This window comes from Pleurodeles waltl, chromosome 3_1, assembly GCF_031143425.1.
Source record: "Pleurodeles waltl isolate 20211129_DDA chromosome 3_1, aPleWal1.hap1.20221129, whole genome shotgun sequence".
NCBI classification, from domain to species: Eukaryota; Metazoa; Chordata; class Amphibia; order Caudata; family Salamandridae; genus Pleurodeles; species Pleurodeles waltl.
The window spans coordinates 1,546,078,379-1,546,099,714 of record NC_090440.1 but is presented as its reverse complement, the minus strand read 5'-3'; the positions used below and the strand labels follow the sequence as shown (position 1 = coordinate 1,546,099,714).

Genomic DNA, 21,336 nt, shown 5'->3' with positions numbered 1-21,336 from the left:
CTCCACCTCACTCCGCCACACTCCACCTCATCCCACTCCAAACCATAACTTTTAGCCATCCTGAATAGAAGCTGCACTGATGTACAACATGACTAAAGCACATTACCAAAGCCAGTAGCTCTCGCTTAGGCGAGACCCTTTGGCTTTGCCAATGCTTGTTCTGTTTCTCCTCTCCTGATTCAACTTTATAGCTTTTCGCATCAATGGTGCCACCTAGTGGTCACTTGAGGTGAACTTATTGTGGTTGTTTTCCGAAAAGGACCCCTCTCATGTGGCCAAGGGGAAGTTTGGTATGCTGGTGGAAGAATCATTCCACCTGCATGGCAAAGGACAAAAAGAAAAATTCCTCCTGCTAATCTTTCTGGTAAGAATAGTCCCCAGAAAAGGAATCCCTCTGCCAGAGTGGAGTTTTCTAAACACCAACGCTTCCTACAATGGCGTGGACTGCAGATCCTATTCACAAGATCACCAATATTTGCTCGATTGCCCCTTCCTATGGCCATCCAATCACTCTGGCTACTCCTCTGCAACTCCTCCGCTGCACGAGGAACCAAATTACGCACCCCCAATCCCCTCCTAAACAAAACACTGTCTCTTACCCACACGCCATAAGGAACTCCTTCTTGGCTTACCCCCGAGGCTCTAGGCACTAGCACCTGCCTCTCCACCAGGTCTCCCGAGGCGCTTTAATAAGCCCCTCCCTCCTATCACGGAGCAGTATATGAGTTGGGAGCTCCAGTGCGAGTACGGAAGACAGTTCGGAAGAAGATAAGATAAGTGTGAAAAATTGTTGAAGCTGTGCGTGTCCTTGTGTGTGTGTGTGAGTGTGCATGTTTGTGTGAGTACATGTATGAAGAGTGTGCTGTCACTAATACACCCACTGGTGGAATGCTCGACCTCAAAAAGCTCTGGCAAATCTTGGCAACATGTGGACAACGATAGAGTGATGCCCATTGCCCTTTCGTGGTGTAATGTTGGAACTTACAGAATTGTGGTAACTCTTTCCAACTCGTTGACATCCATGAGAAGGTGTCCATTGCCAAAAATCTGGCACCACGTAATGCTGGTATTCCTCAGCATCTAGTGGGCATCCATGGCATGCTGACTATCTGCTATACTGCTGACCTGGAATAATTATTGTAACTTCTGCCACACTGTGGGCGTCCATGATATGGTTATGTATATCTCTAGTGTAACGCTGAATGTAAAAGAATGATACACATTCTTGCCATGTTTTGTGCATCAGTGCAATAGTGGCCCTCACCCCTGAATAAATGCTGTCGTGGAAGTATGGTGGTATTGTTGGCAAGCTGTGGGCATCCATTGCACAATGGCACCAAACCCTGGTATGATGTTCACCACAACACAATGAAAGTAATTAATTCCTGGAATAGAGGGGACATCCATAGCACAAAGATGTTTCTGGAACGATAGTGGTATTTGCATTATTTTGGGCAATGGTGGACCGACATTAAACATACATTTGCCTTAATCCTGTACCTTTCATTATGTTGATAATTCATAACATTTTGTACACGAATGGCATGATGGTGGTCATACTTGCATAACACTGGAGGCGGCTTAACGGTGATCATTGTAGGCATATTGTTGGCATCCCTGCTGCTATGTGCCAAGTGCTGCCATTGTACGCCCCCTCTCAAGCCCCGCAGTAAAGGCTCTGTAAAAACTTCTACGTCGGCCTATCCCTTTAAGCACTAGTTATGCGATGGCTTTCCCAGCCCCGGCCCTCCCATAGCATAGAGTTTGTATGTGCGGTCTTTCTCACCTACTCCGCACAAGGCTGGCTCGGGGAGGGCCGCTACTCTCTCCGTACCTCTCTCCCACCTCTTCCATCCACCGCTACTCTGTTTTATCTGGAACTGCTGTCGCACTCTTTCCTGCACCTTCTGCCCTCTCGATCCCTCACAGATGTGGCTCTGCAAGAGCCGCCCCTGGGCCTTTTCTCCCGAGACCACAGTACTGGTCCTGTATGACCTGTCTCTCTCCTGCGCACCTGCAGTAATGACGCTGCTGTAAGGTCTGCTGACGCTCTTTATTTCACCCTGGCTGTGATATGGAAGCCTCATACACAAATGAGTACTGGAGTTTTAACTGTCGGAGTGACTGACTCAGAGAACACTGAGGCCCGGGTGAGGTGGGAGTGGATCCTGCCCTCTTCTCTCGGCAGCCGTTGTGCTGTCTACCTGCGGCCAGCAGAGGGCGCCCTCTGCCCGTGCTGCGGATGCCTGTCTCTCGCTCGCTCTCTGCCTGTCCTGCTCCAGCCTGACGTCAGGTCGGTGACTGAACAGATTTCAGCTCCAATCAGCCTCATGTGGTATTTTTTCAGCTGGAGTTGAGACTGCACTGCCCGGCTGCCGCCCCTGCAAGCCCAGAGCACGACAGGAGTCTTGCAGAGCGACGAAAGGATCCTCAAACCCAGAGGACAGGAGCCCCCCTCTGCGGGATAGGAGGATTCTCTGTTGCACAGGGCACCTTTCTTTCAGGACAGGAGTCTACAGCTGGACAGGAGACTCTCTGCGTGATAGATCTGGGTCCCTTTGAGGGACAGGAGGCCCCCGCCACAGGATATCCCGCGCGGGACCGGGCACTTCACACAGGACAGGGGAGAGCCCCCACCGCCCCTTTTCTGGATCGTTGACCACTCGCAGCTCGGGAGACCACGAGGGTCAGGAGATTTCCCTCTCTCTCTGCTCAGGGGAGCCCTTAGGGCAGGGCCCTCCACAGGTCAGGAGACCTCCGTCAGAGCTGCTAGGAGTACCATGCCAGCATGCACGCCTGCACCCCCCTCCTCCTGGCCTTGACCCTGCAGGTCTGCTCCCTGGAGACGGAGACTCCCACAGGTCAGTGCACGATGCTTGCCTTTGGTGCAGGGGTGGACTTTCTGACCCACTTGTTCCCCTCGTGCCCAGTAGCATTCACTGCAGGGAGTTGTGCGTAGTAAATACCTTACAACCACTTTGTTCCTAGCTCCTCCCGCGCACCAAATGGAAATCTGGCCGTTTTTGCGGTGCTGGGAAGCCAATCTGGGTGTGGGGATATGGAAATTGTCGGAGGAGCGAACAGGGCAATCAAGCCCAATATTTTTATTGCTCATCTTCACCACGTAATGTAGCACCTAGTCTGGGAGTAGATTGTAGCGCTTTCAGGAGCCAGTTGAGGGCTTTTCTAAGAGTTCAGAACGGTACCATGGAGCGCCTCTCCTCATTTGTTACTCGTTTTTTGGTCCGGGTGGATCCCAGTGAATAGGACTGAGTTGCCCGGAAGCGGCGATGGCCACAAGTCAGTGTGGGTGGACAACCCATAATACCAAACGAACTGTGCCTAGCGGGACAGGGCCGACTGAGCCCACTCGAAGCGCTTTCTGGCTGAGGAAGTGCTGGGACTAGGGCTCGGAGTGGTGGGGTTTCAGTTTTTTGATTACGGGCAGGTGTTTTGCTCGGCGGGGATGTCCGAGAGAAAGCGCTCGCTAGCCTGGACCCTTGTGTACATGTTCCGCCGTCTGTTCCTCGGGTACGGGAATCACGTTTGGTGTGTGCCAGCTACACCCTGGGTGCACACGGGCTGTCCCAAGGCTGGAGGATCTCACATTCCGAGGTCAGGGCGCCTCCGAGTGTGTCACATCGTGCGGTCTGTGGGGGGCGGTATGTGGTCAGGAAGCATGTAGACTGGTCCGGGAGCGCGTCCGTGCTCGGCTTCATAAACGCACCGTAGTTTGGTCTCTGGGAGCACAGTGTACGTCTGTCACCCAGGACCACGTTTCGGACTGTGGCCCCTGATAGTCATCGAGGGTCATGTCCCAGTCTGGCCCTTGGGATCGTGTCCCATAGTCTGGTCACTTGGAGCACGTCCTATAGTGTGGCCAATGAGAGCACAGTTCACGGTCTATCACCGTCCTAGGGGCATGTCCCCTAGTGTAGTCACCTAGGTACATGTTCTGGTCTGCTTCCTGTGATTGTGTTGTATCGTGTTGCCCCTATTTTCTCGCCCCTTGAAGCATCGCCCATGCTCCCTTCCCTGGGAGCAGACTCCACGGACTTTCGCCTAGGAGCACGGTCTGTGGTCTAGCGCCTGAAAGCACGCCACATTGCCCGGTCCCTAGGAGCACAGCCCCCCACACCCTGCCATCTGGGAGCAGATTTCATCGTCTGCGCCATGGGATCGTGTTGCATTGTGTTGTCTGGTCTCTGAGAGCACAGTCCCACAGTGGGGGCCCGGAGAGCACAGTCCAAGGTATAGGGCATTTTCCTTGGTCTGATGCATGGGAGTACAGTCTACAGGCGGTACCCCTGGGGCCATGTTACAAAGTTTGCTCCCTGGGAGAACATCCCACAGTGTGCCCCCTGGGAGCACATCCCACATTGTGGCCCCTGGGGGTACAGTCCACAGTGTGGCCCCTGGGAGCACAGTCCCCAGCCGATACTATAGGGCCATGTTACACCGTGTGGCCCCTGTGAGCACATCTTCAAGTGTGGCCCCTGGGATCACAGTCCAGAGCCAGTAGGTATCCCAGGGTCATGTTAGATAGTTTGGCACCTGCAATGCTTAATTTGTGCTTGTTGTTTCCGGTGCGGGGCACCAGCACTTATTTCTGAGGGCCGGCACTTATTTTTCTGCCTCAAACATTTACTGCGAGCAAAAAGACACATATGGGAAAGATGGAGGAAGATAAAAACGTCACAATGGGAGAAAGCAGAAAGCTGTAAGGGTGAGGTGAAGGGGCAGGGAGTGGCTGTAAATGGAATGAAGTGGCCCCAGATGGCTTCAGGATTACGCTGCCTCAGTATTCCGTGTTCGCACATTTAATTGCAGCAGCCCCATATTTAAGAGGAGGGCTTTGGGCACCTGCTTGTGTTTTTTATTTACAAATTAAGCACTGAGCCCCTGGTAGCATATCTCACAGTGTGGGACCACAGTCCACAGCGCGCACCTTGGGTCCGTGTTGCGTTCTCGGTCGTAGGGAAGTGTTGCAAAGTTCTGGCCCTGAGAGCACGTTCCCTGGTGCGGCGCCTTGGATCACGGACGCGCTCCGCCTTTACGTTCACTGGTGCGTGCTGTGCACGGGGGTGTCCCGCGAGCCCCTGCAGTAAGTTAGATCCCCTGCAGTGAGTGCTGCAGCTCCTTGTGACCCAGGTGCACGGTGCTCAGCACCTCAGCAGGGACTGACAAGAGGACATTCTGCAGCCTGGCACTGTGTAAGCGTTCTCTGGCACCAGGGGCCTTCTCAACCCTCGGTGCGTGTGCCACGTATCCGCCCGGTCTGTAGTGGGTCGTATAAGCCGTTTGTGTAGTCTGTGCCCCTATGAGAGTCCTTTGACTCTGGGGTCTGTATGGGAGAGTCCCGTAGATAGGGTCCGAATGAAGGGGCTGTGAAGGTCGCAGATTAATGCAGGTTTGCCATGTGCCTGGTGACAGGCACGTGAGTGTCTTAGGGTCCCTGTAACAGTGCCTTACTCTGGGCTCATAAAAGCCTCCTGTGTGGTTGAGCTCTGTTTAACACTTCTCTCCTGTTGCGACTGTATAAGCGTGATCTCTGACCTTCTGCAGGCGGAAGGGACCATCACTCAAGTCAGTATTGGGCCAATTCCGGTCCACCCCTGCCGGTACCTTAGAAACGGATCCCGTAGTTATGATCAGTTTAGATGTGCTTGGTCGTCGGGTTCCTTACAAGCATCTTCTGTAATCACCTTTGTCGCAAGTGTATTCTTTAGTAGGGTTCCTCGTGAACATAATTTGTAATTGGGTTCCTGAAAGGTGCCCTGTAGTCGCTTCCTTGCACACATGCGCAATAGTTGCGCTCTCTTATTCTCCTGTTCATTAGCCGAGTTCTGTTCAAGCGCTCTCTGCAACCTGGTTCTCTAAGCTTGCTCTGTTCTCGAGTTATTCTCTGTGGTCACGTTCCTTCAGTGAGTCTTCCCTCCATGCTCTGTAGTCAAGTTTGCCTAAGCGTGCTTTGGGGTCAGGATTGGATTCGTCTAAATGCGTTTAATGCTACGTTCCTTACATGCATGCTGTGCCGCTGTGTTCCTTACGTGTGCTTTCTATGTGGGTGCCTAGAAGCATGCTATGTACTGAGATTCGTGTAAGCATGATCTCTGGTCGGGGTTCTTATAAACGTGTTGTGTATTCGGGTTCTGTGCATGCAAGCATCCATTGGTGCAGCATGTGCAGTGGCTCCGAGGTCCACAGTTCGAACAGCTGCCAGATGCGCTATTTCCTGCGCGGCACAAGGGCCGGTGACACACTGGCTACCCACTCCTTATAAACGTGCCGTGTAGTCGGGTTCTATGAAGGCACGCCCTCTAGTTCGGCTTCTTATGTGTTCTATGGTCAAGTAACATGTAAACGTGATGTGTGTTTGTGTAAGTAAGCTGTGCATCTCAGCGCCTTTCAACCTGTAGCCATGTTCGTCTACGCGGGCTCCGCAGTCGGGGTATGTATTAGTGTGGTTCGTAGTCGGTGGATACAGCGCTCACTACCCGAGTGGGGAGGCCCATGGTCTGTTGGTTGGGTCGGTGGAGTGTGTGGGCGCCCTCGTGCCAGGGGTTGGTGTGTATGCGCCCCATTCTTGGTGGATCCTCGGTATTCCCCCCCCCCCCCCCCCCCCCCGTGCTGGACTGTTCCGCTCCCACATCTCTTTACCGACCTCCGCGCACCCGTGGGGGGGAGGGAGGGCGCGACCGAAAGGAGTGACTTCCTTTGACACAGTTAGGGCGCACTCGAAAATATTTATTTCCAGTTGCGGGTCATCGTCAACACCCTTGTAACCCACGAATTCGGACGGCCGATCAGTGGCGCAGAAGACAAACAGCTTCCACCTACCCAACTGGGTAGTAAAATATAATGGAGATGCAGAGGGTCCCTCTCGCTCCTGGGCCCCGGTGCAGCAGTACCTGCCGTACTACTGATAGCTACGCCCCAGAACACAAGATCGAGCTGTAATCACGAGCGCATCGTTCTGAGCCCCGGGCGAAGCTCAGCTTTATAACGTGACCTGCCCTGGAAGTTGTGATTTTAAACTTCCCAAACCTGCTTCTTCCGGTCGGCCCTTCAGCGGATTCCCCTGTCAGGTCCGCCAAGGCGGGGCCTCAGGAGCAAAGCCAGGGCTTCATTAACTCAAATCCCTCTCCCTCTGGGCCGTTGGGAGGATGTTTAAACTGGTCTGAAGGGGGAGGGGCGCCGGAGGAAAACGTGAGGACACGCAGGGGCCCCGAGGAGGGGCCGTGTTCAGAGGAGGGGCTGGTTGGGCGGAAGTTGAGTGGGGGAGCAGAGTACGGAGGGGAGGCCGGTGTGACGCCCCCTCAATGGCCCCCTTCACTACACGGTCATTACCTGCCTCCAGGGGGGCCCCTCATCTCTTCCAGCCCCTTTTCACATTCAGCAGACACAATCACTGACACACTGGTTACTTAGTGGATAAGGCCATTTATTTAGGACAGGTTTTCATGTCATACACAAACATTATATATCCTGAAGTGCAAACTGTTAACTTTACCCAACCCCCAACCCTTTGAACTTCTCTCTTTTCATCTTCCCCTTCATTCTTTCACTATGCATTCACTCATCTTCCACTTCAATTCACCTACACCTTCCCCATTTCCTTTCATCCCCTGCTTGGTTCTGGCATCCCCCACGCTATCATCCATCACCTGCTTCTTTGTCCCCCCGGAAGGGTGGCCAGGCCTGCATCTGACTCTCCACCCTCCCATTATCTACTGCCATCTAAACCCTGACTGCAACCTGCCCTAACTGGAGCTCACCCCAGAAACCCTAACTATCCTCAAAATCCAACCTTTAAACCTCCACCTTCTCATGTAGGAGGGGTGGGCAGCCAAAGACTTCCCTCCACTCGTGCAGGCTGGCGCGGAAGATGTCGGTCCCCCTTTCCCACCCCCTATTTAAACCCACCCCGTACTCCCTCCCCCACTTACCCTGCGTCCAATCCTGCTAGCCGCGGGACCCTCCATGTAATTTCTTTTATAGCGCCTAGAGTGCCTGGTTTAGAGAAACACAACCCAGCCTTTTAAATATAACACAGTAGTTGGCATAGTCTGCAGTAGTAAGAATAGACACACCTTTCCACAACCTCAAGATAAGGAACAATTGAGAACATTAACAATGCGTTTCTAAACCGAGGCTTGCAGTTTGCAGGCAGATGTTTGATGCTGCTCCATGGCTCACTGTCCTCTGCTGTAAGGAGTGTAATTTATGACCTTATCACAAGAATCTCTGTGGCAAAAACAGGCTGGGCTGTCATACAAATGACATCTGCATGCTATGATGTGCTTTGGATTACATCTGCATGCTATGATGTGCTTTGGATTACATCTGTATGCTATGTTGTGCTTTGGAGCAGGAACATAAACCCTCTGTGCTACTTTATAATGAATCAAAACAGAAACTTAAGAAATCTGGGATCTCTCCAGAAAGCATAATAGTCACCAGCGTTCTCCTAACATTTTTTTATCGCCTAACAACGAGCTCTGTGCCTTCAACCCTGTAACATATTTTAGATGCAGCGCTGGTTGGTAAATACAGCAGAAATCAAGAGTTCAATGGGCCCCACGTGGTTCTCGGCCCTGGTGCCACTTCACCTGCTGCGCCAGTGATAGCTAAGCCCCCGGTAGAGGGGTTTATTCGTTTTTTTTAAAACACGCCTGATCTTTCAAGTTTTTCAAGAGTGAAAGAGTATAGGTTACATTTTACGTTTCTAGGCAGTAGGATGGGACTAGCAGTAATACAAACCACCCAGTAGCCCATGGCTACTAAAGTCAGGTTTCCCTCTGGCATATGACGCTCTTGGGTACCTAAGCGCCAGCACTGAAACTGAAGCGCAACTTGCGGCTTGAACCTGGCCGAGTTTTTACGAACATGACCGGTATATCAATGTCTCGTTTGGTACAAAAACTACTAAACGCGCCTAAAGCAATTTTTACTCTTATCAGCACATATTTAAAATACCTATTTAAAATAGCAGGTAAACGCAGAAAACACTCAAACAAGTTTTCCCGAGCTGCCTTAATGATCCATGACCGTTAGTTACAAAGTAACAAAGACGGCAAAGCCAAGTTAGAAACCACTAGGGACGATTTTACAGAACCTTCTATTTAACTATCATGCCCGACTCTGCAAAACCTTAAAACCTGAGTAAATAAATGCCCAGTATTGTTTCCCAGGGAAAGGCGGCAACCCTAATTGCGAAACCAACATTATACACGTCACATATGAATTCGAGATATTTAACGTTTATTAGGATGGGTTGGCTTGTGTTGGTGAATGTTGTATGGGTGGAGGAGGGGGAGGGTTGGTAGCTACATTGGCTCTGTATCCCTCTCGTGTGCCGTGAGCCAATACCAAGATTGACACAGCTCCTTGTGTTACCCAGACAACCCGTCCCTAGCACACAGAGACCGCCTGTCCTAGCACTCCCCACTAGCAGGAAATGCATTATTCACCCGGAAGGATTCCCCGCCCCCTCCAGCACCCATCCCTAGGCGGATAGTCTTCTGCACCATTCACCTTGCTGAAAGGAGAGCACCACGGCTTCCTTCCCAGGGCTCACAGACCCTTCTCCAAGGCAGCCCTGCCCTGCCAGGCAGGGACTGTCTGCCCCAGAGGGATGGTGCCTGACAGGCGGAGGGTTTCTTGCCCCAGAGTGTCTGGAATGCAGCGGATCTCTGGAACCAGAAAGGCAGACAGACCCTGGATCCAGACTAAGGTGCCTGGCAAAGTGTCTCTTTCAGTGTAGAGATGGGTACCTTTCCGACAGAGAGGCCCTGGCTCCAGAAAAAGGGTGCCTGGCAGAGTGTCTCTTTCTCTATAGAGGTGGGTGCCTTTCAGCGAGAGGGTCCCTGGCTCCAGAAAAAAGGGTCCCTGGTAGAGTGTCTCTTTCTCCATAGAGGTGGGTGCCTTTCAGCGAGAGGGTCCCTGGCTCCAGAAAAAAGGGTCCCTGGTAGAGTGTCTCTTTCTCTATAGAGGTGGGTGCCTTTCACCGAGAGGGGCCCTGGCTCCAGAAAAAAAGGGTGCCTGACAAAGTGTATCTTTCTGTGTAGAGGTGGGTGCCTTGCAGGCAGAGGGGCCCTGACTCCAAAAAAAGGGATCCTGGCAGAGTCTCTTTCTGCGTAGGGGTGCGTACTTGGCAGGTAGAGGGACCCTGGCTCCAGAAGAAGAGTGCCTGGCGAGTGTCTCTTTCTGTGTAGAGGTGGGTGCCTGGCAGACAGAGGTGCCCGGGCTCCAGAAGAAAGGTACCTTGCAGATGGTCTCTGCTGTTATAGTGAAGGGTAGTTCAAACTGCCTTGCAAATTCTTGTCCTATCACAGTCTTGCCATGTTTTATGTAAATCATCTGAAACTGTGCTGCTTCTGGGCTCAAGGACTATTTGGAAGGAAACAGTGTTATCTGTAACTTTCATTCTGGTTTCATCTCTGGTCACAGCAAAGGAGCATCTATGACTGTTGCATTTTCATTTTTGCAGTCATTGGATACACCGGACCAGGAAATCCTTCATTATGTGTTCAAAGGAAGGCTTGTGAATAACAAGGCTCCAGCTAGCTGGTTCGAATCATAACACTTAGAGGTGTCAGTGTGTAAAATGTGGATTGGAGTATTTCTCTCCAAAACCATCCCTGTAACTTGTGGCATAAAGATAAGGCCTCATTTTTTAATCCTTACAGTTCAATATCTCTGTTGAACCCCTTGGGGTGACATCTAACACAATTAGGAACTCAGCATCATCTCAATGCAGATAAAATGTAGTCATACATCAACCTAACCTCAGATTTCAGACATTCAGTCTTGTCCTCCTGTTTATCCTGCATACAAGTGTGGCTGAAAAGAAGACACTTGAAACTAATTCAATACCGAATTTCTTCTTCTCTCACTTAAACTACGAAACAAAAATTAGAAAGACAATCACAATCCACACAGCTGAGGTTCAGCCTCAGATTGTGAAATCAGCCAGATCATATTAGACTAGAAACTTACTTGAAGCCATGTCCAAAATCTGGTAGAAGTGGCCTGTTTGCAACTAAATCTTCTTAGAAACTCTGAACCTTCAGACCTATAGTACATTTCATTACATTGTCCTCTCCTGCCTTAACTAAGGCTATACCCTTCCCTCCTGTCCTCCAAATGGCATTGTTAAAGGCTGTCCACGATGCTGCAGCCAGGTTAATCTCAAATTCCTGTAAAGTTTACCACCAGACACAGGCCCTATCTTACAAAAATGTCTCCTGATCGAGGCAAATTATATAAGTAAGATTGACTGTTTAATTTCTAAGTTGCTGCACTTAAATCCCTCTAAATATCGTGCCGAAACTGATAATGTCTGAAGGATCTCATAAAGTTTAAAGCAGAGAAAATGATTGCCTACAGATCCAAAGATTCAAGAAAAGATCTTGCCATCTTTCAAGCTTTTTCAGGTTCTTGCCTGGGTTGTGGAACTCTCTCTGCTTCCAATAGAATATTTTAATTCTTTCGAGAAGTGTATTGGATCTCACAGCTCATATTCCACTGATGTTACCTGGAAATCTGTTATTCTTTGTTGAAAATGACCTTGTGACCCTAAATGATGCAGATATAGCATGTTATCTTCGAGACTGTTCCGATAAATATTTAGAAAAAAAAGCAAACTCTTGTAATGCCTTTAGAGAAGATGACCAAGAGAAATGTGTAGAATTTGTAATCAAGGAACCTGCACTTGTTTAATCCAACCGAAATTACTATATTACCAGTGACTGTGGGAGGTGATTTGTACTGGAATGTGTTCCAGGGGGGTGCTGCCATCTGTCATGGCCCTTTTTGGTTAAGGACAAGTTTAGGACAAATTAAGCATTCTACCACATCTAGGTCGCTTCTATCAGCAGGAAATAGACATTCCTTGCCGGAACTTTTTGTATGCTGGGCACCATTTTTTTAAAACGTTCTCCCTTTTAAATCTGTTTCCTATACAAAAACGTGGTCTGTGTGAAAGCCTTGACGACCTGGTGTTCCCCTAAGATGTAAGATAAGTGCTATTGGCTGCAGGGCTACTGTTGGCTTCTATAAACTCAACTCAATAAAAGTCCAAATCCAACCTGGGAAGCATATATTGGTCTCAGACCGTCAGTCCCCTGAGAATAATCTGGCTCCGTCTAGGGCAAGCATTGCACTGGATCCCGTACCCAGCATGGGCAAGGCCTTGCCACCCAATCTAACCTCCTGTGGCCCTGGACTATGTGTGAGTGAGAGGTCCCAGCCAGGTGCTAAATCTTAACCAAACACAGGCCAGCTTCACATGGTCTAGCGCCAACCAATCAAAGAGCGAGTGTCTCTATGACAGTTTGAAACCATCTGTCCTCCACCCCTTAGGCTCTATCAGATGCCCTCCTTGATTCCCCAATCTTTCGGAGCTTTGCCACACACATCTAGACCAGCATCCCTCAGGCACCCAATGAATCTTCTGGGAGTATCTCAAAATCAGCCATCCCATCAGCACTTTCCATCTCAATGCGAAGGCATTTGTTTGTGCCCACACTGCAAAAAGTATGAGTTGGCTCGTAAGGCCACAGGGAAAATGCAACATAGACGGGACACGACCCTCATCTTGTATCTTGTCCATTGGCATGTTCGGAGGGAGCAGAGGCAGGAGCTGAAGAAACTAGATTGGTGCTGTTGGGGAAAGGCTACATCAAGGGCCACAGCAGATGTGGGAGAAGGGATTGTTTCAGAGTGAGAAGCATTGCACAGAGAATACTCACTTATCTTTCCCTTTTCATTGGAGCAGGTACTGAGCACTTTGGTGCTGATTTTTTACTGGCAGCATAATGAGCGAGGCGTTAGCTTGCCATTTGTTAGTCAGGCAAGGGATAGGTTAACCGCAGGCCATGCATTGACTCCTGAGGCCTAACTCGCTGCCATTTGTTAGTCAGGCAAGGGACAGGTTAGCTGAGTGACATGCTTTGACTGCTGGAGCCAGACTGGTGCCACCTGTTAGTCAGGCAAGGGACATGTATGCCGTGTGCTAAACAATTGCTGCTGGGCCTCACTGGCAAATGTTGTCTAGTGCCTTGGTGCTGCCTACAGTCAAGACTGACTCAATATCGAGCTGGTAACTCTGAAGATGGGCGGTGTGGTGTGGTCTGAGAGCTGTTGTAGCGTTCCACTTGTATGCATCACCAACCACAACACACAGAGCGAGACGCCTTCACGTGAACTGTCAATAACACCCCTCTGGGCGACTGCATGAGGGCATGTCAATATTAACCCTGTTGAAGCCTGACATTGAGTTCTTTCTTCTTCTCGAAAGAACAGAGCTGGTATCGACTGTGTTTTGTTTTCTTTTCCTCTGGCTCTGACATTAAAAGAATCTGTTGTGCCGTGACTCGCAGACGCGCAGGGGAAACTGCACTGTGAACAGGACGCGAGGTTTTTTATTGAGCTTTTTATTTTGCTCTGTTGTCGAGCATCCCTGATCATATACTACCTACTAGTTTAATATTATTTATAAAATGCTGAGGGATGAGCGATTGGCGAGATGTGCATCACAGATTAGTTTGCTCTGTGTCTGGTGTCAACCAGTGTTTGGTGGTGGGGTGGGGCGCTTAGTTTTCAAAGGCTGGGTTTGGGCAATTTTCAAGCACTGTGAGTCATGTCCATGTACAAAGACCACGTTTCAAATAAACTGAAACAAGTATTTGAACCGTTTTTTACGTTCATTTTCACATATATCTGGTTTCCAGTCTTGGTGAATTGATGGTGCAACACCGCCATTTTCTTATGCATGCCATGTCCCTCTATGCGTTGAATCTCACTGCTGCTCAAGCACAGCTTAGCACAAACAACATTGCCTATTGACACTTAAATACAGGTCTCATTGTCCCTGTATTGCATTTTATGTATCTCGAATGATGGAAAGACTGTTTTTATATATTTTATTTCAAATGTTTGATCACAGACAAGTGCCTTGGCCACACACTTGCTCCCACAGATGCAGTTTTCCCAAATGTATCAAAGAGACAGCTGTACTCATCTCTTTAATTAACAGGCATTTGCAGCTGCCCGACTGGTGCTGTAAAGCGTACAAATAATCTTTAAGAGCCACCTTACAGCTCAAGTCTTTTCAACCACAATTTCACCCAAGCCTTGTTATCAAAAGAAATGGAGATGGCCACACATGCACAGTAGGGGGGTGATCTCGCAAACTCGCCATGCACCGCTCATGTCCTCACATATTATATCACTCATGCCATATTCTATGACATCAGTGGTAACATGACTGCAACATGTAAAATTACATCATTGATGACAACACTGTGCATGGCGGGGGTGCGAGTTAGAGTTACTTAAGATAACTATAGTTGATTAATTTCATATGTGTAAGTATATATAGAGAGAGAAAGAAAAAGAGATCTTACTCATCCTCTAAGTGGGTGGCATGTCCATTCCTGGGCAGAAACATATGTGTAAACTGTAATTAGTGCAAATGCTGCATGGGGGGGGGGAGATGAGGGTAACAGTCCATTCATTAATAAAAATGCCCAGTACACAAGTTGTCCACCCCCATCTACCTCTCGTTTTATTAATGTAAAGCTCTGCTCTCCAAACAGACTGCTACTGAGAACCTCTTCGGTGATTAAAAGCAGCATGTAAGGCCCTCGAACAGGGCGGTGTCCCAGGGGATCGCTCTTTATACTGTATTATAGTACTTGTTCTGGAGAAGTTGCGCCAATAAAGGGGAACTATTTATGGTGGAATCGGCTAGTTTATTTAAACATTTGAAACGAATAGAAAAGGACATGCTAGGCTCCAGGGACATGCTCTTTCCTTGCCAGTGTAATGCTTGCAAAGGAGTAGATGACACCTGGTTTGAGGCCTTCTCTGGAGTGCCGGATCCCCCCGGAAGTAGCTGCTAGGGCAGCGGAAAACACCCACCACACACCTCCATATGCATTCACTCAATTGCTGTTCTTCCTCGCTTTCTCTGCTCCCTGTATGTAATATAAATGACAAAAGTGATTTTACTGTCAACACTAATTTTCCATATATCAATATTTTTCTCATGCAAAATTCCTATTACTCCTTATTCAAGTGCTAATATGATAGATGTGTTATGGTAGCTCCACCACATACATATGTAATGCATTCTGAGTGAACCATGTGTCTGAATGCACTTCTCCAGTGACTCTTCCTAAGATGCTTTAGGCCCCCTTGGCAGTGATGTTTATCGGGAGAAACTCATGTTGGCCTGATGCGCGCACAATTAAAACATTTGGAATTATGCAAATTAATGGGAAACGTGCAGAATGTCATTATTTTGGATTTTCAATAAAGAACTGTTTTAAGATCAAAATTAAATAAATAAGAAAAAGCAAATGAAATGCCATCCTCTGACTGACTGCTCAGAAATTTAAATTGTCTTGGACTATAATTTATCTAAAGATAGGTGGCGCTTCCCATGCATATGCAGGTGTAACACTGGTAGATGACAGACTGGTGTAAGTGAATGCACCAGCTATAAGCGCCTGGCCATTCTCTAGTTGCCACATCCACTTGAAAATCTCTGTTGTCACGAATGAACTTGTGAAGGTTCATAGCAGGGGATGTATTCGATGCTGCTGATGGGCTGCTTGTGCGGCTACCACTACGGATGTTCCAGCTGTGGTGCACTTGGCCTCCCATTGCACGCAGCCAGCACCACTTACACAAATTAAATTGGATTATCTGTGAAATGAGGCATAACAGGCGGGAAAGGGGCGCGCTGATGCACTCGCATCGATGCGCTGTAAACCCTCGGATGCCACAGCACTGCCAGTGTTGGCACGCTGCACTGGGAAACAGACTGGATTGTTTGCAGGAGCCGGCCCAGCGTCTTCTGGCACAGGCATAGGTGCCAGAACTGGGATGCTGCTGTTCCTACTCTATTCCAGCACTACAAGGGGTACGAATATGATGGCTAAGGGTAGTGGGAGGTAGGTTGGGGGGATTAAAGGCTGTAGTTGGGAGACCAGTGTAAAAGTTGCGGGTGGGTGGAAGCTTGACCCTCGCGCCTTGAGACCCTCACGGGTGAGTAGTGCGCTTTACAAATTCCTGATTGATTGATTGACCGTGGTGAAGGCTTGCTGTGTGTGGGGAGACCAGAGATAATACTTTTAGGTAGGGGCAAGAGATTAGGGCTGAGATTAGAGTTGTAGAAAGGGGCAGCGGAAGTAACAGGGAAAGTTTGAAGCCCTGAGTAAGTTGTTCTCGTGGAGTGCTGTGGTAAGGATCATGTGGGGTTTAGCATTGTGGGTAAATCACACATGGGATGTGAATGATGTAGATGTGGGCTGAGGTTGTGGGCAGGGAGGCGCTGGGGTAAGGGATGCGGATTGGGGCCTAACGGTCGTGGGGGGGTATGATGGGGGGGAAAGGGTATTTTTGAAGCTGCTGTAAGTGTTCCGTGCACCCGTCCTCATTGCCATCTGCTGCTCACACCTGCTCGCCTGTGTTTGTGTAATAACATGAGAGGGAGCGGGGAACCTCTGATAACGCGCCAGAAGGATAAATGTAGCGCGCACAAGAGGCGCCCCCGCTCCATTCTGTTCGGATTTAAAAGCAGCGCCGAAACGGAAGCTCGTGGCGCACATAATTAGGGGGGGGGCAACTGCAGAGACCTCGTGCTCTGAAGAGGATTAATACCTGCTGAAAAGAGGGCGCCTGGCAGGCCCAGATGCAAACCCTTTTGAAAGGTCCTGTGTTTCTCTTTTTTGAATTTGAATATTTGTGATGTAGAGCAGCGGTCCTTAACCTGGGTTCAAGGGACCCCTTAGGTTCTGCGACTGTTTGGAGAATTAAATAATAGAGCCACATTAATAAACTATATATACATGATAAAGAGAAAAAGTAAAATTGAAACATTTAAAGTGCTGTGTAAAGTTAGTATCCTTAGCTTCATTCGTGGCAGCAACACGCGTACAACAAATGGAATCTAGAATGGCCGATTGGTGGCTTCAGCTGGAGCACGGATTTGCACTGACAAAAGAGTGTGATGCTTTAAGAGCAAAAAGACAACGGGATACCCTGGATCGCGGCGCATCGCACCTTCTTTTAAAAACAAAGCCACGTTTTGAAAGCTCGAACCTTTCCTTTAAAATTAACTTTTCGATTTTTGTACAATTTTTATGAAAGTGTTAAAATGTTTCGTAATTTTGTTGATATATACTTGTTTCTGTGTTTCACAGTACATCATTTTGCGTCTCAAACTTTGCAAATTGATTAGGGCGGTGTTCACTGGGGGTTCACAGAAATCAAAAGGTTAAGAAACTGCTGGTTTAGAGCACGGTGGGCCACGATGTGGGCCACATTGTGACCCGTCGGAGAGCCCGGGTCCACTTTTCTTCCGAGAATGGCAAAATGTGTCGGCAGAGGGACTGAGCGCATGCAAGGCAGCAGCAGGCCCTCTCGCCTTCTGATTGGGTCTGTCAATCATAGGGTAGGTAAGTCTGTCAGAAGTTGATCTGTATGGCTGTGGCTTGGTCTGTGGGCCTATTCACAGTCTATATGTCTGTCACATGTACTGCTGGCCTGTTACTAGCTCTGTTTGTCTATGGCGTAGTCTGTAACTCTGTGTCATGGTCGATGGATTTGTCACAGAGTGTGTACATTAGGCATTGGGTCTATACATCTGTAGCTGGATGTATGGATGTGTGAAACTGTGTAAATCTGTCACGTGGTTTGTGAGGAGATAGCTGTGTCAGTGGGACTGTTTCACATTTGGTAAAACTGCTACAAGATGTACGCGGCTGCCTCAGTTCAGGTTTTTTAGTGATTTTCATACATAATCACCAGTGCTGTAATGTAAAATGATGGCCGCCTCGAGAATGTGATGAGCCCCCTCCCACCATGGCTCACAAATGTCAATGGGTCGTTGCCTGATTCTCCCCCAAGGAAGGCTTGCACACTCCGCTCCCCTCCAAGGGGACGTGCTTCGTGCCGCTGAAAGTCACCGCTCTGTGGGGCTGGAACAGGGTCGGCGACTCCACAGGTGTTTGTGGGTTAGATTTTCGCGTCCTGGTCCTGCCTTGTTCGGAGGCCTGTGGAACGCTTGCTGTACAAAACGTGTGTCTTTCTCCCCAGTCCTTACACAAAGATACACAGAGAAAAGCAACAAGCCCGACTCGTGTGAGCCCCCTACGTGCAGTCACGCGCACAGACAGGCCGTCCTAGGCTAACGGAATTTCCAAGAACCCGGTGGAAACGGCGCTTGCACCAGTGAGCAGCGCAACATCGCAATCAGCTTCCCTGGTGCGCGCGCGAGCGAGGGGCGCTCGTCTCGCCGATGCTCACTCACCGAGCGCTGAAATGGGGTCTATGAGCAAGTCAGCCGAGCCTCGGTACATGTGCTGTCTTGGGGGGAAGGAGAGGGAGGCGGCGAGGGCACTGCATGGCAAGAGCCCCCCTCACGCGCCTGAAAGAAACGTGAGGTCGCACCTCGCTACCCACGCACATATCGATTACGGTATATCAATTTAAGAGTGTAATAAGGACGGGTTAGATTTATTGCCGCGCTTTATCTCAATAAGCCAATTCACAATGGTAATTTATTCTCATAACAGTGGCAAACGTACTCGTCCCGTCGTGGGAAGAACAAATGTGCCTCCATTAAAAAACGGTATTCTAATAAAATGCAAAGCCACTCTGTAGTTGAGGAGAAGTCAGTGGCGCAACAAAGCTCCCCCAGCCCCCGAGGTGCGGGTGGCCCCCGAGTTCCAGGGGCCCCTCAACACAGTACATTGTGCACCGGCGGTAGGCCCCTGACTAGGTCCCGGGGGGCCCCTACATGTACTTTGCGGAAGGGGGGGGGGGGGAGAGTCTCCTTACGCCACTGGGGGAAGGAGGGAAAGCGCAGAGGAGAGAACTCGGCCAGAAAGCGATAGGAGAAAGAAATGAAGACGTCCCGTCACCACGGGCAGTTTAGAAGCACTGGGTGTGTAGGGGAGGTGAAAGCTAAGAGGAAGGGGTGTGAAAAGAAGGGGGGAGGCCAAAAGAGAGAAATATATACACGTGTTGTTAGGGCTCCCAGGATAGGGTGACCAGAATTTTAGAGCCCAAAACCAGGATATTTCATAAAAATAGAAGAAGGTCTGCAATTTTACTTCAACCGAGCGCACAGAATGACAGCACTTATCAACTTAGAATTACAGAAGAGGCACTAATAACATAAATGAAATGCAAGTTTTAAGGCCAGTATCATTTTAATTAAACTGCTTCCTGATAACACCTGCTAATTAAATCTGCTTTATAATACTAAAAAGTTCACCTCCCACCGTTTTCCAGTTTCCAGCGACCCTTTCTAAAAACCGGGACATGATCTAAATTTCCTGAAATCTGCTGGGAAAGATGGCAAAAAACCATGACTGTTCTGGCAAATCTGGTATGCCTGGTTACCCTAACCCGCTGTGGGATCAAAGAATGGATGACAGTCGCAACTTCAGTGTAGTATAAAGTGGGCGTGGCATTTTGGAACCAGAAGCAGCGGCACATCTTTGCTGGAGGTGGGTCAGCCTTGCGTTTGGTGTGACAGGTTGCTATGTAGTCTGGGGTGTGAGAATGACTTTCATGTTTGAGGGAAGGGTGTTTCTCACTTCCCGGGTCAGTGTCTGTCCTCACAGCGCTTCCCTACCACCCACACATCTTACTAGTCCTCGCTATATTTGGCTTCCTGGCGACATAGTGCTAGAAGGTTGGTGAAGGCATATGCAAAACCACAGGACCAATTGACACCAAGCTCCATGTGCTTCGACCCCTGAGAGCCAGAGTGCCCAAAGCACACTTTTTAGGTTGCAGTGTACCAGACAGCACAGCTGCCTGGTTTGCTAAAGACATGTTAGGGAATTTCAGAAAGCTGAGGTAGAAATGCAACCGGCCCATTGATTACCATTGGCTTTGTGATTTGTAACTCACATTTTCTGGCTTTCTATTTGCTGGCTTTTGTTGCTTTAGGCCCTCCAGGTTCAGTTTGTTCCTCCTAGTGCTAATCCATGTTTACTGTATTCTTCCACGAACTCCCTTTCTGGAAACAAGCCTTTAAATCTTGTTCTTATCTTTTCACATTTGCTGTGCATTTAAAGACCAAGGTCAAATGTCAGGCACTGCCTTCAGAGGGCCTTGCCTATTTTTCTTTCTCTGACTTCAAAGTGAGAGGATTTATGTAACAATCTTGCTGGATACTAGGGAGAGAGATTTTCTCTAGCACACAACAACATTTAAATGAACCGTGTAAGTATTTAATAATATATCAAAATTAGGAACGCAAATGAAGCATATTTTTTATTATTTCTGAAGTGTGTTGGAAACAAATTCTTTAATATGATCAAAACAATCATTACACTAGATGATGCAATTTCCACACATTTTCGTTTGTGCACTATATAGGTTTATTAGTAAAATTGTATGTCTGTGCAAATGTAATGGCCATTTCAATTGAAAATGTGTTATTTGTAATGGCAGTGCAGTACCATGTCATGCATACTCCGCTCTGTGCTACTCCAGTCTACTCTGCACCACTCCACACCACTGCATTCTACTCTGACCCACTCTACGGAGTGCACTCTGCACCAGTTCACTCTACACCACAGCAAGCTATGCCTCTCTACTCAACTCTGTACCACTCTACACTATGCCAATGCACTCTTCACCACTCTACTCTACAGCACTGCACTCTTCGCCACTATGCTCTACACCACTCCAGTCTAGCCCACACCAATCTACTCTGCACACCTCCACTCTATGGCACTGTACTCTACACCATTCTGCAAAACTGCACTCTGTGCCACTGCACTTTATGCCAGTACACTCTAAGCCAATGCACTTTACTCTGTAACACTTAACTCACTGCCCTGCTCTCTACACCAATTCACTGTATGCCACTCTAATCTATCCTGCACCACTGCACTCAACACCACTTTACTCTATGCCTTTACACTATATGCCACTCTTTGCAACTGCACTCTACCTGAACCACTCCACTCTACGCCACTTCACTCTATTCTAAAACAATCTAGTTTATACAACTGAACTCTACAGTATTCTACTTTACTCTATGCCACTGCACACTGTGCGACTCTACTCATAACCACTGCACCCTACGCCAATGCACTCTACGCAACCTTACTCTTTGCCACTGCACTCTAGTCTGCATCACTGTACTCAATGCTACTGCTCTCTACGCCACTCTACACCACTGCATTCTGACATTCTACTCTGCAACACTGCACTCTTTGTCACTGAACTCTACACCACTCTACTCTGCACTACTCCACTTTTCCCCTATTCCACTCAACACCACTCCGCTCGAAGCCA

General features: G+C 48.8%; 1 protein-coding gene across 3 annotated transcripts in view; it reads left to right on the top strand.

Moving 5' to 3' along the window:
- Positions 1-2,288: 2,288 nt before the first annotated feature.
- The window catches only part of PTPRU (protein tyrosine phosphatase receptor type U), a 765,217-nt gene continuing 746,169 nt past the window's right edge, over positions 2,289-21,336 (top strand). Inside the window, exon 1 of one of the 3 annotated variants that reach the window (XM_069225125.1) lies at positions 2,289-2,861. In XM_069225125.1, coding sequence (XP_069081226.1) covers positions 2,789-2,861 — 73 coding nt within the window. In that variant the 5' untranslated portion in view covers positions 2,289-2,788. Of the gene's footprint in view, positions 2,862-17,407; positions 17,472-21,336 lie in introns of those variants that run through there. The other 2 variants (XM_069225127.1, XM_069225126.1) reach the window with 2 other exon arrangements.